The sequence below is a fragment of the Leopardus geoffroyi genome, chromosome C1 (genome assembly GCF_018350155.1).
Source record: "Leopardus geoffroyi isolate Oge1 chromosome C1, O.geoffroyi_Oge1_pat1.0, whole genome shotgun sequence".
NCBI lineage: Eukaryota > Metazoa > Chordata > Mammalia > Carnivora > Felidae > Leopardus > Leopardus geoffroyi.
Genome location: NC_059328.1, coordinates 126127141 through 126143120, shown reverse-complemented (window position 1 = coordinate 126143120; position 15980 = coordinate 126127141). Strand labels below are relative to the sequence as shown.

General features: G+C 41.2%; 1 protein-coding gene across 6 annotated transcripts in view; it reads right to left on the bottom strand.

The window, feature by feature from the left end:
• Positions 1-15980, bottom strand: part of MGAT5 (alpha-1,6-mannosylglycoprotein 6-beta-N-acetylglucosaminyltransferase) — a 339575-nt gene that overhangs the window by 117517 nt on the left and 206078 nt on the right. For all 6 annotated transcript variants that reach the window (XM_045479607.1, XM_045479603.1, XM_045479604.1 and 3 more), the window contains 3 exons: positions 8893-8964; positions 6352-6513; positions 2802-2971 (listed from right to left, as the gene is read on the bottom strand). In XM_045479607.1, the coding sequence (XP_045335563.1) occupies positions 2802-2971; positions 6352-6513; positions 8893-8964 (404 nt within the window). The remainder of the gene's footprint in view (positions 1-2801; positions 2972-6351; positions 6514-8892; positions 8965-15980) is intronic.

Genomic DNA, 15980 nt, shown 5'->3' with positions numbered 1-15980 from the left:
GCAACCTGTCAGAGATTCTTTGGGTGGTTACATGAGGCATGAAGTAGAAAGTGCCTAATGTATATCAGATACTCGTTGAGTTGTGACTCTCACTTTCCCCCACATAATCTGTTCTCATTACTCCAGACCATACTGACCTCCTAAATGTCCATTTCTAGCTGCTACAATATAAACTTCTATACTGTCTTATATTGTTTCCTATTTTTTTTCTGTGTCAAATTTTCCTTCCAAGTAGACTGTATTACATACCTGGCACCATGGTTTATGGTTTTTCACTACCCTTTCTTCCATCCACCCATCTCCTTACCCATCCATAGAAACCCACCCTTGCATTGAGAGCACCCACGTACCTGATTGTATGCCAACTTCAGATGCGGGAGAAAAAAGTGCTAACCAAACTACACTGCCATTCACCCAAACATCAGTCATCACTGGTGCCTTTTATCCCTGCCCACACCCCATAACTGTCCTTCACCGAATTATGGCGGTCCTACTTCAAAGGAGGGCTCTGCTCTGCAGCTCCACACTGACACTGCTTCAGGCACCCTTCGCCTGTCATCTGGCCTACTGACCTTACGAGGCTGTGTATTTCTTCCCGAGAATTTGAAAATACTTCTGTACACAGCCAGGTAGTGAATCCTCTCATTTTTGCAGACCACATGTTCTCTGCCTCAACTACGCAACTCGGCCCTCATAGAATAAAAGCAGTCTTAGGCAATACATAAACAAACAATCTGTGTGGCTGTGTTCCCATGGAAACTTAGTAACAAAAACAGACAGAGGACTGCATTCGGCCCGCTGAGCCAGAGTTGGTAGACTCCTGGTCCACCTTGTCTCTTTAGGGGTTCCCAAACTTGTCTGCACACTGGCATTACCTGGAGACATCAAGATACTCATGCCTGTGTCCTATCCCCAAAGATTGTGATTTAATTAGTCTGGGACATAGTCTGGGCTCTGGGAGTCTATAAAGATCCCCAGGTGATTCTAATGTGCAGGCATATTCAGGAACTGCTGCTCTATGTTGTGCCCATAATTCTGGTCCCATCACCAATGCTTAAAGACCTCTATAGACTTCTTGACCAACAAATTAAGTCTCTGCCTGGTAGGCCCTTATTAAGCCTTTTCTGATCTCCCTAGGAAGCACTTGTCCCTAGGGATCCCACGCTCTCCATTTATTCACCCATTCATTCATTCATTCACCGCATCTCTCATTTGCTCAGTAAATAGTCACGAGCATCCAATGGGTGCCAGGCACTATTCTAGGTGCCACATACACCATAGTGAGCAATATTCAATTTCTGCACTCCCTTGGCTTACATTCTAGCATTCATGCCTCAATTAGTACTAATCACAGTGCAATTAGTGTAATTATTATATAATATATTAGCTGTGATTACCAAAAGATTGGCATTTCCTTGAACACATGCTGGTCATCTCCTTACATCCCAGAGCAAGAACTAGTGCACAGAGAGCACTAATGAACGACTACTGAATGTACGAATGCATCTACTTCATGGGTCATGTACACAACATGTTTTAAAGTAAGCAGGAGGCAGCACGTGGAAGGGACAAGGGTGGTGTTTAGGGGTTCAGAAGATCTCAGGTTGATCTAGATCCGAAAGAAGCATTGTAGTATAGTGGTCAAGAACACAGTCATAGGATAAAACTCAAATCCTAGCTCTCTCACATGTTTTCCACGTGACCTTGAAAACCTCAGTTTCCTCATCTTTGAAATGCAGAAAGCAATGGCACTTATTTCCAAAAGTTTGTGCTAAGGGCTGAGTAATATAGAATACATGAAATGCTCAGTATCTGATGCACAGTAGGTGCTTGACAAATGTTGGCTGTTACTAGTCATCATCAATATTCCAGTTGTCATAACTGTTGACACTACACTAACTAATGCCCTTATCATGGTTTTAGCATATAGAACTCATTTAAAATATGACACTGTATCATCTTGCTGATATTATTGCTTTCACCTCAACACGGCCACGTATCAGGTATGTGGACTTTGGACCTAACACATGTGGCCTCTCCCAGCATCAGTATCCTGGACAATAAAGTAGACGCAGGGTGGGATATATTTTAACACCCTTCCAGCTCTAGAATGTTCTCTCAAGGCATTTCATCTGGAACATTTGACACTGCAACACAATCACTTGGCTGCTGGGTAGAAAGTCTCCGTGGGCAGCTATCCAAAAGGAGTGAAGGGGGCTATAAGCATTCCTGCCTAGCCAGCTGTGTCAATCTAAAAAGAGATTAAGAGAGGGCTAAAGCCAGAAGTAGGTTTCAGTGAAACAGAAAAGCCAGGTAGAGTGAACAGAGTCAGACTAGAAAGATGGCTTTACTGAAAAAAAGGATGGAATCAGAGCTTTCAAGAAACTCATTCTACCCAAATTAAATTATAAAAAAGGAATCTGCTCTGTTTTAAGATTTAGAAAACTTGAAGTTGAGTAGGGAGTGGTATGAATTTCAGCAAGAGACAGGGAATTAGGGAAGTCAATAATGTTTTGTGGTGCACATGTTGGAAGCACCTGTAATAGCAAAGAATAAGCTCCTTAGTTTGAATTTTCTGGCATTCATTTACGAAGCCTCTGGAGCCTGCAGCTACAATGAAAACATATTATCTTTTTCACAGTGTATGTATTTAGCTCCTGAAAATAATCTTCTTATCTCCTGTTTAGTGAATTATCACTTTCATTTTCCTCCACAAGAAATTACACACTAATAGAGGGCTTTAAGAGTTTACAATTTCTTTTTTGTATTCTGATTTTAAAATTGAAAAGTAATCTCCTTACTCCTTGAGCTCAGCCAGTGAAGCTGAAATCCTAATGTCATGGCCCAGTAAGTACAGAGATGTAATTAAATCACTCCACTGAACTAATTCACCAAGAGGGCCACCACTGAAAGCTGTCTCTGCTATCTTAAATCCAGATTCCTTAGTCAGGAGTCCCAGGTGAACAAGGACCTGAAAAAAACAAAACAAAGGAGAGGCATATATTGATTCCTACTGAACCGAGTACAAACTCCATAGTAACACACCAAAAGCAATCAACCAATTCTAAAGTATTGTTTACGTTCTAATGAAATAATGTGCCGTAACATTTTTCTAGAAAGTACCCCAAAAATGGAAGGAAATAAGGTCACTACTGCCCTTTCTATGGCTATGAATAGGATATGGACAATCTGTTTTGAAAAATAAGGATATATTTGGAGAATCAGAATTAATGGAGAGTAAGCCAGAGCAATAAAATATCGTTTTAACAATATTGGGTTTTTTTTTTCCCCCACAGTTGGGATATTTTTAAGGTTTTAACATAGAACATTTCAAACATATCCCAAATCAGACATGACAATGTAGTCAATTCCAACATACTCATCACATAAATTTCACCGTTATTAACTTATGGCAAATCTTATTTCATGTATACCCTTCATTTTCTCCCAACCACTATAGCTTATGGTGAAGCAAATCCTAGAGAAGATACCCTTTCATCTGCAAATATTTCAGTTTGTATCTCTAGAAGGAAAAAATCTTCAGTTAAAAATATAACGGTAACATCACTATCACCCCTAAAAAACTATTAATTCCTTGATATCATTCATTTTCCGGCTAATGTTTATACTTCCTCAACTGTTCCTTTTTTTTTTTTTTTTTTTTTTCCCCAACGGCAGTTTTTAGAGTCAGAAGTCAAATAAAGTACATAAACTGTTAATTGTCTCGTTTACGTCTTAGGCTTCTTTAACCCCATCCTTTGGGGGTGGGGAGAGTTGTCACTTATTTGTCCAAGGGACTGGGTAGTATTTCCAGTGGAGTCTCTTACACTTTGGATTTTGCTGATTATACACCAGACTCTTCCATCCCTTGTATTTATAGTAAATTAGTAATTAGATATACAGGCCTGATCAAACTCACATTGGATGCTTCTGGCAATACTACCGCATCGGGTAGTGCCGTGTACTTCCGCCAGTGGGGACATCGCGTGTCTCTGGTGATGTTAGCAGCTACTGATGATCACTAACTAGATGCATTAATCCACAGGGGTCGCAAAATGGTCATATTCTATCACTCCTTCTGTACTTACTAGCTAAAACATCCCCCTCTCCATCAACTATTTGGTTCTGTTGAAGTACAGTTTACATAGAAAAAGCCTGGTAAATACTTGACTCTTGCCCTTCACTTACCGGTTTTTAAACTACCAATTTGCTCTTTAGCATACTCTAAAGACCATCAGTGAAATTTTTTAAAGGTGTCATTATCAAATCATGGATAGAAGTATATTTGATGTGTTTCAATAAACCGTAGTTATAATCCTTATGGATTATCACATTGTCCCTTCTTGCCAATGGGAGGCTGTTCAAGTTGGCTTCTAAGTTCTCCTGACATAGTTCTAGTAGGCTTGGAGAGTTACTTTGCTCTCTGGTATGACAGGTGTCCCAAGCTCATCATGTACAACTTCTATCTCAGACCTTCACAATTTTTCCAAGAACCTCTTATACCATCCAGTGGAGATGATATCCAAAGTTCAAGGTCTGGAGCCTAGGGGACTCTGGTTGATCAATGTCCACAGCCTTTTTCGATGGATGTAGCTGGAAATTTATTTCTCCTCCAGGATAAAACATCATAAATTCATTCTGGTACTTCCCCTTCAAACTCAGGATTACAGGATCTTTACACAACATTACCTTACATATGTTATTTCCTCTCTCCCACACTGAAAATCCCACTTCTCAAGGATACTAATATAAGTATTTTGCTTTATTCTAATATGCTCAAGGGATTCACAATGAGAATATCTACACCATCACCAATTACACAATTAGTAAAACTCTTAAAATATTTTGCAGTTTTTTGGTCCTTTGTGATACTCCTTCAGAAATGCTGACTGACTGTGCTCTAGTCACTAAGAACAGCCCTTCTCTGTGTGTTTACTGCAAAACTGAGTATGTAGTCAGTTCATGTTTTCTTTTCCTAGTGATTTTTAGGTACGGTTTTCTTGCAGTGAAATTTTGTTTTACACCATGTAAAATGCTTCTAGCACCAAATCTACAAAGTAAGATGTGTTTAGATAAGTCTAGTTTCTATGCCTCCATGCTAGTCCCTCTTTCCCCATATTTGACCCTTTTCATTGTGGTACAACATACGCTAACACAAAATTTAACGTTTTAATAATTTTTAAGTGTATAGGTGAGTGGCATTAAATACATCTACAATGTTGTGTAACCAACACCATTATCCATCTCCTTTATTTTTAATTTCATGGTTTATCCTTCTATTTTTAACAATGAGGAAGCATAAATGTAATATTATATATAGGTCATGTGTGCATATGTACAAAACTTTACGTATACTTGTAGGTATACAGATATATACAATTCTTCCTTTTAAAAATAATGTTCACATTTCTCCACCTAATATTTATTCCTCCAACAATATATCCTAGAGATTATTGCATAGGATTATATAAAAATACTCTATTTCTCACAGCTCACCTGGAATTTGGACCTCATACTCTTCTACAGAGGACTATTTGGTACCTGAACATTTGGAACTGCTGTCTCATAAACTCAAGGAATCTAAACTAAATGGAAGCAATCAAGTATGACTTGGGGTTCCGCAAGTTCATCTGTATTTCCTTTTCTTGAGGATATCAAATTAGTCAAATTAGGAATACCAAAGTCATTTTTAATTAATTTTTATATGCGGATACTAAAGACTGTTTAATTTGCTCTGCTGTTTGTCATCTGAACAGTTAATCTAAAGCCAAGGCCACTGAACCTATAACTAACAGGGTATAAAATCCTTCACGCTCAGGGTTATTCCAGAGGTTTTCGAATAAAGTCCTCATGAACTTCAAACAAACTGCCTCTAGTTTAATTGACAGCATCTCTCTCTCTCAGGAACATAAGCCCAAGTACCAACCCAACGTAGCAGCAGTGGAACTTACCAGTTGCCCAAACCCCAGAACTGACAAATACCCCAAACAGGAGACTGCCATTATAATGGAACAGCCCGCTCTCCAAGGCTGTACCTGGGTAGAGCCAAGAGGGTTAGTTAAGTCTCCTGATGCCACAAGAGGAGACAGTCAGGATGGTTCAGAGGGAAATCTTACAGGCAGAGATTCCTGCTTGGCTTCACCCAAGAAACATGTGTGCCGGTCCCTGGTAAGCAGGATTATTTTAACTGGGGAGAGGAAAGCCCAAAAATGGCTGTACAAGACACTGAGCAGATTCGCCCTGAGGGAATATCACTGGAGACATGACATTCCTCTTAGTCTTGTTTCCAAGCAAAATCCGATTTTAAAAGAAAACTGGCATCTAACTGAACTGAATTAATCAGAAGCTCACTTTTTTCCGCTTTCTCTTTTCAAGATTCTGCTTTTCTGCCAGGGACTTGATTGCTTGGATCCATGCATCAGCCATTCGCCGGATCCGGAGTCTCATCCACCGGAATTCTTCATGCTTTTTCATCATGCTGTAGAGAATATTAAAATCTGTACGGATTTCTGCCTAGAAACAGAAATTTAATAAAAAATGAACAGAAGATAAAAAGTCAGAAAGCATAATAGTTGTCATGATGTGACATTTGAAAACTTGAAAGAGATAGTCAATTAAATATAGGGCTTCAAAAGTGAGGCTTGTCTGCTGCACAGCTTTACTTTAAGGCCCCAGGATTACAAATTAAAGGCCCCTGACTGCTGATATGCTGTAAGGGACATCATTAAAAAATTAGAAATTGAGAAAGGCAGCACAGTCATTGCAAAGCCCTGAGTTATATTAAAATGCCTTTTTATTTTATTTTTTTTTTACAAATGGTATGCTTGATGTACCTTGAAATTCTCCACACCCGAATTTATCACCCCTTGGATCTACTGAGAGGCAGCAGACTCCAGGAAAAAGTAAAATCAATTCATAACAGGCTTGTTGGCATTATGGGGGTGCCAAAAATCCTTCTTGTGTCCACAAAGTTAAGCAGGGGACAAATGCTCATCTTACAGTTTTGTCCCAGTCCCAAACAAACAAAAGTTCATTATTTTCTAAGGACTTTAAAGCCAGGAATACCATTTTCCTACCACAGCTAAATAAAATTTAAAATTCAGGGGGCACCTGGGTGGCTCAGTCGGTTAAGCATCCGACTTCGGCTCAGGTCATAATCTTGCAGTGTGTGAGTTCAAGCCCCGCTTGTAGCTGTGTGCTGACAGCTCAGAGCCTGGAGCCTGCTTCGGATTCTGTGTCTCCCTCTCTCTCTGCCCCTCCCCCACTAATACTCTGTCTCTCTCTCTCAAAAATAAATAAACATTTAAAAAAATTTAAAAATAAATAAATAAAATTTAAAATTCAGGACAGAATAATTTAAAAGCCAGGAAGAACATTTTTCTAATGTAGTTGGATACAACCAGTGACTGAAATAACAGAAAAACAGTAACACTTGTATTTATTTCATCTAACATGTAGAACATGCTAACTCCCTCTCTCAGGAGTCATCACACTTCATTCTCAAAACTCACCTGATCCCTCCTTGACCCAGCCATCTCCCAAGATTCTCACGGTCTACAGCATGGGTCAGCAAACTGTGGCTTGGGGGCCAGAACCTCATCCTCCTTGCTGCCTATTTTGGTAACCTAAAGTTCCACTGGAACATGGCCATGCCTGCTCATTTATATCCTGTCTATGCTGCCCTCTGCACTCAAGGTCAGAACTAAGCCATTCCAACAGAGAACTTACAGCCTGGTAAGATGAACATATTTACCATCTGGTCTTTTTAATTTTTTTTTTTTTTCAACGTTTATTTATTTTTGGGACAGAGAGAGACAGAGCATGAACGGGGGAGGGGCAGAGAGAGAGGGAGACACAGAATCGGAAACAGGCTCCAGGCTCTGAGCCATCAGCCCAGAGCCTGACGCGGGGCTCGAACTCACGGACCGCGAGATCGTGACCTGGCTGAAGTCGGACGCTTAACCGACTGCGCCACCCAGGCGCCCCCCATCTGGTCTTTTTAAAAAAAAAATTTTTTTAACGTTTATTTATTTTTGAGACAGGGAGAGACACAGCATGAACAGGGGAGGGTCAGAGAGAGGGAGACACAGAATCCAAAGCAGGCTCCAGGCTCTGAGCTGTCAGCACAGAGCCCGACGCGGGGCTCGAACTCACAGACCGCGAGATCATGACCTGAGCTGAAGTCGGCCGCTTAACCGACTGAGCCACCCAGGTGCCCCTACCATCTGGTCTTTTTTACAGGAAAACTCCGCTGATCCCTGGTTTAAAGAATAAAGACTTAAGCTTTTGGGGTGGCACAGAAAACCTTTCACCGTCACTCGTGATCTTTTCAATCTCACCTTCCCCCAAACCATCTTCATCCAAACCCCTATGGCCTCTCCACTGAATCATGCTCTACTCCCTGAAAACCAACTCTTGCACGTGCACCTTTCTGCTGCACATCAGATACACCTTCCTCTCCCTGATCTACTATGAACTCACTCATCATTTGGAATTCAGCTCTAAAGACACTGTCTCTTTGTGGACCCGTCCTAAGCCCTGAAGGCTAAGATCACTTCCACATTCATTTCCACCGGACTGTCATTCAGCATTTGCACAGGTGCGGACATTGTTTTCAACCATCACCTTCATTAGGTCATACAGCGCCCCCACATCTGGCACCAGGTCTTATTCCTATGGGTAGCATATCACTCAGGAACCCTCAGAGAATTGCTCAATAAACAGACACTACGGCTTAACTGATTTGACCATCCAAATTTGCACAGGCCTGCGGATACAAGTTCTTCAGTTTACCATTATTTCAGGTTACAGTTGGCATTTCTAGAAGAGTTCACACGTGTTACTTAGCATCAGAACCACATTGTAAGCCTAGTTCCCAACATTCCAACTCACCAATGAATTATGATCAGCTTCTTCATAGGGATTTTTTGCTCTCCAAGGTAAATGAGGACACCAGTTTTCAACCTGAAAAATACATCGGAGACATTAAGTATGCTGGTTCACCTGGAAATGAATTCATGTATGAACAAAGCACCACACACCCTTCCTGGCACATGGTGAGCACTACATTTAAGTGGTTATTACTACTATCAGTCAGACTTTCATGATTTCAGCTAGTAGTACAGAGACAGGTGCCCCCTCAGATGAAACAATAATAGCAAAGGTCTTGTGAAGCCCACAGTCCACACTTTACATCTGTCCTTCAAAGTACTTCACAGCGACTGATTCCTTCACCGGGTAAGCCTCACGTGTCTCCACCAGAAGGAGAGGGGGTCTTACGGCAGAAAGGGACAAGACTGAGATTGCAGGGGAATGAGAATGGAAGGCAGGAATGATTCATTATCTGCTGTGGCATGTCTGGAAAGGAAACAGCAGGGCATTTTAGGCACGGAGCTCAATCTTTTATCTCAGAATTAGGAAAGCAGCTGATCGTTTAAGGCTAATTGATCAAGGCTTTCCCTCATTTTCTGGCTGTTCACTGCACACTATCTCATCTCAAGGAAGAAGATGGTAAAAACTATTGGAGAAAGAGATCAAAGGAAAAAGGATAAAAAAAAAAAAACACCTCAGTAATCTTGTGAGAGGCATTCTAGAAGATGGACTGCTCTGTCAAATGCACAAAAGTTGAGAGAGTTGGGGGGAAGAGGAAAAGGTTTTACAGAAATTACTTCAAAAAGGTTATGGAAGAAAAGTAGGCAAAAATCACCATTTCTAATAAAAGAAAAAAGAGAACTGCACTGACTAACCTTGCTGGCCATACAATTCCAAGGTGGCACGTTACCCACGTACAAATATGCAGTGAGATTATTAAAGATGGCTAAGAAAGAGCCATGTAAAGTATTTTTTTCTACAATTTTTCTCTGGTGAGATGGACTTGTAGGAACAGAGCAAGTGGGCAGGGGGCACTCGGAGGGCCAGCGAGCAGGCAGGTACACGTACAGCCACTGCCTTGGAGGTCAGTGACACAGGCTCGGTCGGGATGGTCTGCTCTCCAGCCCTGGGTGTGTTTTCAAATAAACACAGCAGTTTCCCTAATCTAGAAATTGCTCTTAATGCAAGGTGATTTTTACTATGACCAAAATAACCGGGTGATTTGCATAAAGCCATCTGCCGCTGCAAATGAAGTGAAAGCAGTAAGTGGAGGGGAACAAAGCTTGGGGGAGGGTGGAATCCCTGGATAGGAAAAGAGCAATATTCTCTTTTTTTTCTTGTGGCACAAAATTAGACTCTACCATATTTGTGAATGACTTCAGAGACTCAAAAGGACTCCCCAGGAGGAAAGCTGAAATGGCTTCTACTCATAAAATACGAAAATACTAGCTTGCCTTGGATGCCCGTGTCTAATTACGGAGACCTTACAGCAATATCACCAGGAGAAGCAATATCTGGAGCTCCACAAATGTGAAAAATGAGACAAAATCAGCCGAAAAGCAGCCTGCAAGCAGATGAAGCCTCAGCTGGTCCCAGCAGCAGTGCAAACATCTGTACCTTGTATTCTTAGAGCAGAATGAATTATTTAATTCAAATTAAATTTTTGTAAATGCACTAAATAAAACATTGCTATGAAGCATATTTGCAACGTGAAGGCTTCGAATGGACCGCAGCTAGCATTTTCCATTGTGAGAGCTTCGTCCTCATACAAGAAGGATGACGAGCAACCAGAGCACAGATCTGAAGTCAGCCTCACACTAAGTCAGTCACAAAATGTTCACGGCAACACGTCAGGATAAAAAATTTCCCCACAAATAGCATAATAGGGAAAGATGAAACAAGACGATGAATAAAGAAAGTCAACCAAAAGGAGAGGGATTAGCGAGACGAGATATGATAAAGGAGAACACATTCCCTCCTCACTCTTCCGTCCTAAAAAGAACCTTCCAAAACTCCCTCTGATGAAAATACTGTCCAAGGTGATCTTCTGAAATATGACTTCGCTACAGAATATTCAAAACTTTAATTCCTCTTTGAAACTGATCACCCATCTCACTTCTTGTTACTCTAAATCACTGGGTAATATTTTGCAAGGCTTCAAGGGCATCCCTGAAAGTGCAGAATATGGAGTCAGTGTATTGTAGCTTTTAGCAAGGCATCTTTCTGCTACATGTTCACTCGTAATGGAGGACAAACCAATCATGAACATCTTGACACCTAATGAAGATAGCGGTGTTTTAAGGTTGCTGTTTTTGTACACAGTGATAGGGTGACTGGCCAACAAAATAATTAAATTATACATAAACCTATTTCTCCATGGGGAGAAAAAAACACTTTCTTTTCCCCCTGAAACCTCAGAGGATTACCAAGATTGGAAGCAAGCCAGTACTGGCAATAACTCTAAGTACTGAAACAAACAGCCTTCAAATGAGCAACATTTTCCTAAATAAGAGTGTCATTAATAACACTCAGGGAAAATCTTGCTCAAGGCTAATAACTCAACCTCCTAATCCCTAATTTTGTTTTCTGCCTGATTTACCTGGGGCCGTTTAAGGAGTCTAACCCCCTAGCAGGGCATCCTACCAAGAAAGCTGGACCCCAGCATGAGCCCACCGCTTTCCTGCTGTGGATGATTTCTAGTCCAAATCATTCTTACCAACTCTTCTGTTCTCAGAACCCTCAGGGCCTGCATTGGCCTGCTCCCTTTTCCCACCCATTCCTTTAGCCATACCTTTCTAACTGTGACCCTGGGGGCCTTCCCTGGGACAGGATTTTGTATTTGCCCTGGGAGCAGGAACGCAGGATGTGGCACTGTCCACTCCCACCCCTGCCTGGCTCCTGGGCACTGGGGGAGCTCTTCCTCACTCCCACTTCCAAGGATAGTCCGCAAATCACCACAGCACGTCTAAGAACTGAAAACCACCTGAGTTCATGGCAGTAGGCACACAAAAATCAATAGAGGAGCCAAACCATTACTCAAATAACCTTCAATTTGAAGGCAAACTCCTTTCACAGAACCAATCTTTTTAGCACACTATCTTCAGGCCACAAAATGAAGAGGAAGGAAAAACAGAAAAAGACCAGCTACGCTAGAAATTTGGAACGTTAAAATGTATTCCACAGAGAGGGACCTATATATCACCTTTCTGGAATGAGGAGATACAAAATTAACTGATTTGATTTTTGACATGCCCCCTCCCAATGATGTAAAATTCTTTGACCTGAGAAAGTTTTGCAGCTTAATCACACACAATGTGAATAAAAACAAAGGCCCTCAACGGCTCAAGTAGGTCACGCTTACTTTCAAGTTCTGTAGTAGAATGGACAATTCATTATACTTAAGAAAAAAGAAATTGCTGGTAGATACATTTACGACTCAAGTTAGATTTTATATATTTATTTTTTTAATGGTTACTTTTGAGAGAGAGAGAGAGAAAATGAGCGGGGGAGGGGCAGAGAGAGAGAGAGAGAGAGGGAGAAACCAATCAGAAGCAGGCTCCAGGCTCTGAGCTGTCAACACAGAACCCGACCTGGGGCTCGAACTCACAGACTGCCAGATCATGACCTGAGCCAAAGTTGGATGCTTAACCGACTGAGCCACCCAGGTGCCCCTTGAGTTAGATCTTACAAGAGAGAAAAGAAGTAATAAGATTACAGCAAAAACTAATAGGAGATTTAACACACAGATGCATGTATTTATGCATAACTGGTATAACTCTTTATAGTAACGTTCTACTCTTCTGAAAGAATAATGATGAGGCACTGTTACAGCCTCTTCTCTTGTGATTAATGTGAAGTGTTTTGCTCTAATGGATCACTGACATATAGAATTTCGTGCTGTATTTTTCAGATAGTAAGTGCAATCAAAATTAAATGAGAAAAGTGCATAAGAAAGGTGAGCTTATCTCTGGATGATGGTGTTATGGGTGCTTTTCATTTTCTTCTTTATGCTAATCTGCACACGATGATTTTTTATAATGAATGTTTATTAATAGAATAATTTTTAAAGGAATGACATTATACAAGCATACATTTACTGAAGGTTTATAATAAGTGAAGGTCTCTGGGGAAAGAAACAAATAAGCTAGCATGCATTACATCATTTGAACCCCTGAAGAGCCCTGTGACACAGGCACCATCACCAGGTTACATGTGAGGAAATCAAGGCTCCAAGGGGTTGGGGACTTCCAGAGGTAAGCTCAGCAGTGAGCTGCAGGGGTGGGTGACGAATGCGGCCTGCCTCTCCCCTGACCGGGACACATTACAGCCATCCTTAAAGGTCAACCTTCATGGAGAACAGATAGCTGCTGAGTAGGGAAAGAGCCCTGAATGTGGAATTGGCCAAAATGAATTCTGTGCCCAGCTCTACCAACAACTAGCATATAACCTTAAACCACTTGGCTTCTAAGTGTTCTCAACTACAAAATCAAGGAGCTGGCTCCACTCACCTCTTGTAATCCGACTGATTAAACTCTAACATCTGGAAAAGATAATTTTACATCATCCTATGGGGCCAGTTGGTTATATATCCAAAGGATATAGTTGACTATGTACCTATTCATTTAATACACTGACTATACATATATAGGCACACACATATACATACATGCATTTGTCATACTGATGACATATCAAATCAAGTTACTCATTCAGATATATACTTAAAAAAAAAAAAGACTTCTCTATCCCACTCCCTACCCCACTCATTCCCCTTTCTCAAGTTTCAAAATGCCAATGAAAATGGTCAAAGATGTCTACACATCAGTAAGTGGTTTAGCTCTCCAGACTGGTCCTCTGCATGAAACACCTGAGCTGATTAATATTTTGGCCATACTGTTTGTTCAAAATGGTTGTGTATGGGGGACAGGCGAGGGAAAAAAGGATAAAAACAAAAGCTATACTGTCCTGGGAGCCAAGCACTAGGATAAGCACCTGATTACCTCATTTGGTCTTCAAATAATCCCTTGGGAAAGGCCGCTTATCATGCCAGATGAAGACACAGAACAGGAAGGACCCACAGCTGAGGACTGATACGCCATCTGTCCTGCCCCAGAGCCTATATGCTTCATCCCCACGTGATGTGCACAGAAACCAGACCTCTGTGTCCTACACTCCCGCAAGCATGGTCTTCAATGTTAAAATATTATTGCCTAAATCTTTTATATAAAATCCTTCAAAACAAGTTTGCTCTGCTCCTACTGTGTGGCAAGTGCTATAAAAGCAATGAAAGCAGGAATGGCTCCCTGCTGGCAACTCTTGCCCCCAATGTCTGTTCTGTACAGCAAGAGTGATTGTTTTAAAGCCTAAATTGGATCACATCCTACGCTAACTCAAACCCTTCAGTGGCTTTCTCCTTGTACTTAGAATAAAACACAGAATTCATACTGAGATCCTATAGAATTTCACCTCAATCCTTACGTTGCCTGCCTCACTCCCCCTTCTCTACACATGAGACCATCCTGGCCAGTCCAAACAGAACATTCCTACCTCACACAGCTTGCCAGATTCATGTGTATATATTGGGGGTGGGGGTGGGGGTGGGGGAAGGACACCCAGTTAAATCAGAATTTCAGATAATGATTTTTTTAAAGTACAAGTATGTCCCATGTAGTCTTTGTCACCTACTTAGAGTTTTAAAAAAATTACTCTTTACCCAAAATTCAACTATCATTGAGTACCCTGTATTTTACCTGGTAACCCTCAGGACTTGGGCATTTGCTATTCTTTCCATCTGAAACACTCTTCCTTCCAGAGAGTTCCATATGTCAGTCCTTTACTTCCACACTATGCTCTAACTTCTCTTCAGAGAAGCCTTCCTGACCCACATACTTGGCCACTCTGTGTCCTTACTCTACTTTTTTTTTCCCCCCTTGGAACACTCACTACTTGTGCAAATTATATTCACAGTTTGAGTGGTGAATAATTCAAAGACATGACTTGAGCACTAAAGATATTCATGAGGATATGCTTTTCCACATATGTGGCATTTCCCCATTTTCATCACTTCATGAGAACCTTCCAACAATACAACCAAGGCAGGTGAGACAGGCTTTCCCTTGATCTCAGTGAAGAAGAACGAGATGGAAAGCTATAGGCAACATAGGTAGTTGTATCCAGGCAGGCAATGGAGCCTCATGTGTTTTCTAGAATATGGTACTATTGCTCCCTATCAAGGGAGTCAGGAATGTTTTCAGCAAAAAGTCCCAATGTGCAAGAGGGAGCCAAGGGCTGAGCAATCCAACATAGTTCTCTGGTGGTTAGGGAAGGGTAAGAACTTAAACCAAAGCTACAGTAACTATTCCATGTGCCAAAAACTAGTTAGGTGCTAAAGACAGCATGTCATAGAGTTTCAAAAATCCATCCCAAATCACTGCAGGAGAAGCAGCGTCAATCTTCCTTCACACAGGAGAGGCAGCAAATGAATTCCTCTGCAGCCAACCACACGGAGATGCACTGACATGCTTCCTATGACCAGCCAGCTGTCCCCAGGCATGCTTCCTGCTGTGCAAGGCCCAGTGGCAAACTGGACCCACTGGGCTGCATCACACTTTGATAGCCAAAGGCACCCAATTTACACAAGTAGTCACATTCTAAACGCAGGTAGAGTTCCTCTTCTCTGTTCATGGGCAATTTTGCCTGAGGCATAGTTCCAGGCAAATAATGCTAAAGTGACAGTGAGAATAAAACTTGGGCAAAAAACCTGTGCCTTCTAATAAAACTGGTCCATTCCATTCTAACCGTCCAATCTGAACCCCTGCAACGCCTCATACGTCTAATATGAAAGAGTATTATCTTCAATTGTTAATAAGTGCGTGAAATACCCCTGGCTTCACATCTCAAACTTAATGTTTTAACAGATTTTCAATGCTACAAATTTCACATTTTTCTCAAGGTTAGAAAGGTGATAGCTGGGAGAAGTTACTCAGAACAAATAAAACTTCTATTGCCTTTTTTTTAAAAAGCCTTTAAAATAAAATATTTCATTCAATAAATATGTATGCCAGACACCATTATTTCTGTGAACAAGAGACAAAAATCTCCCCAGAGAT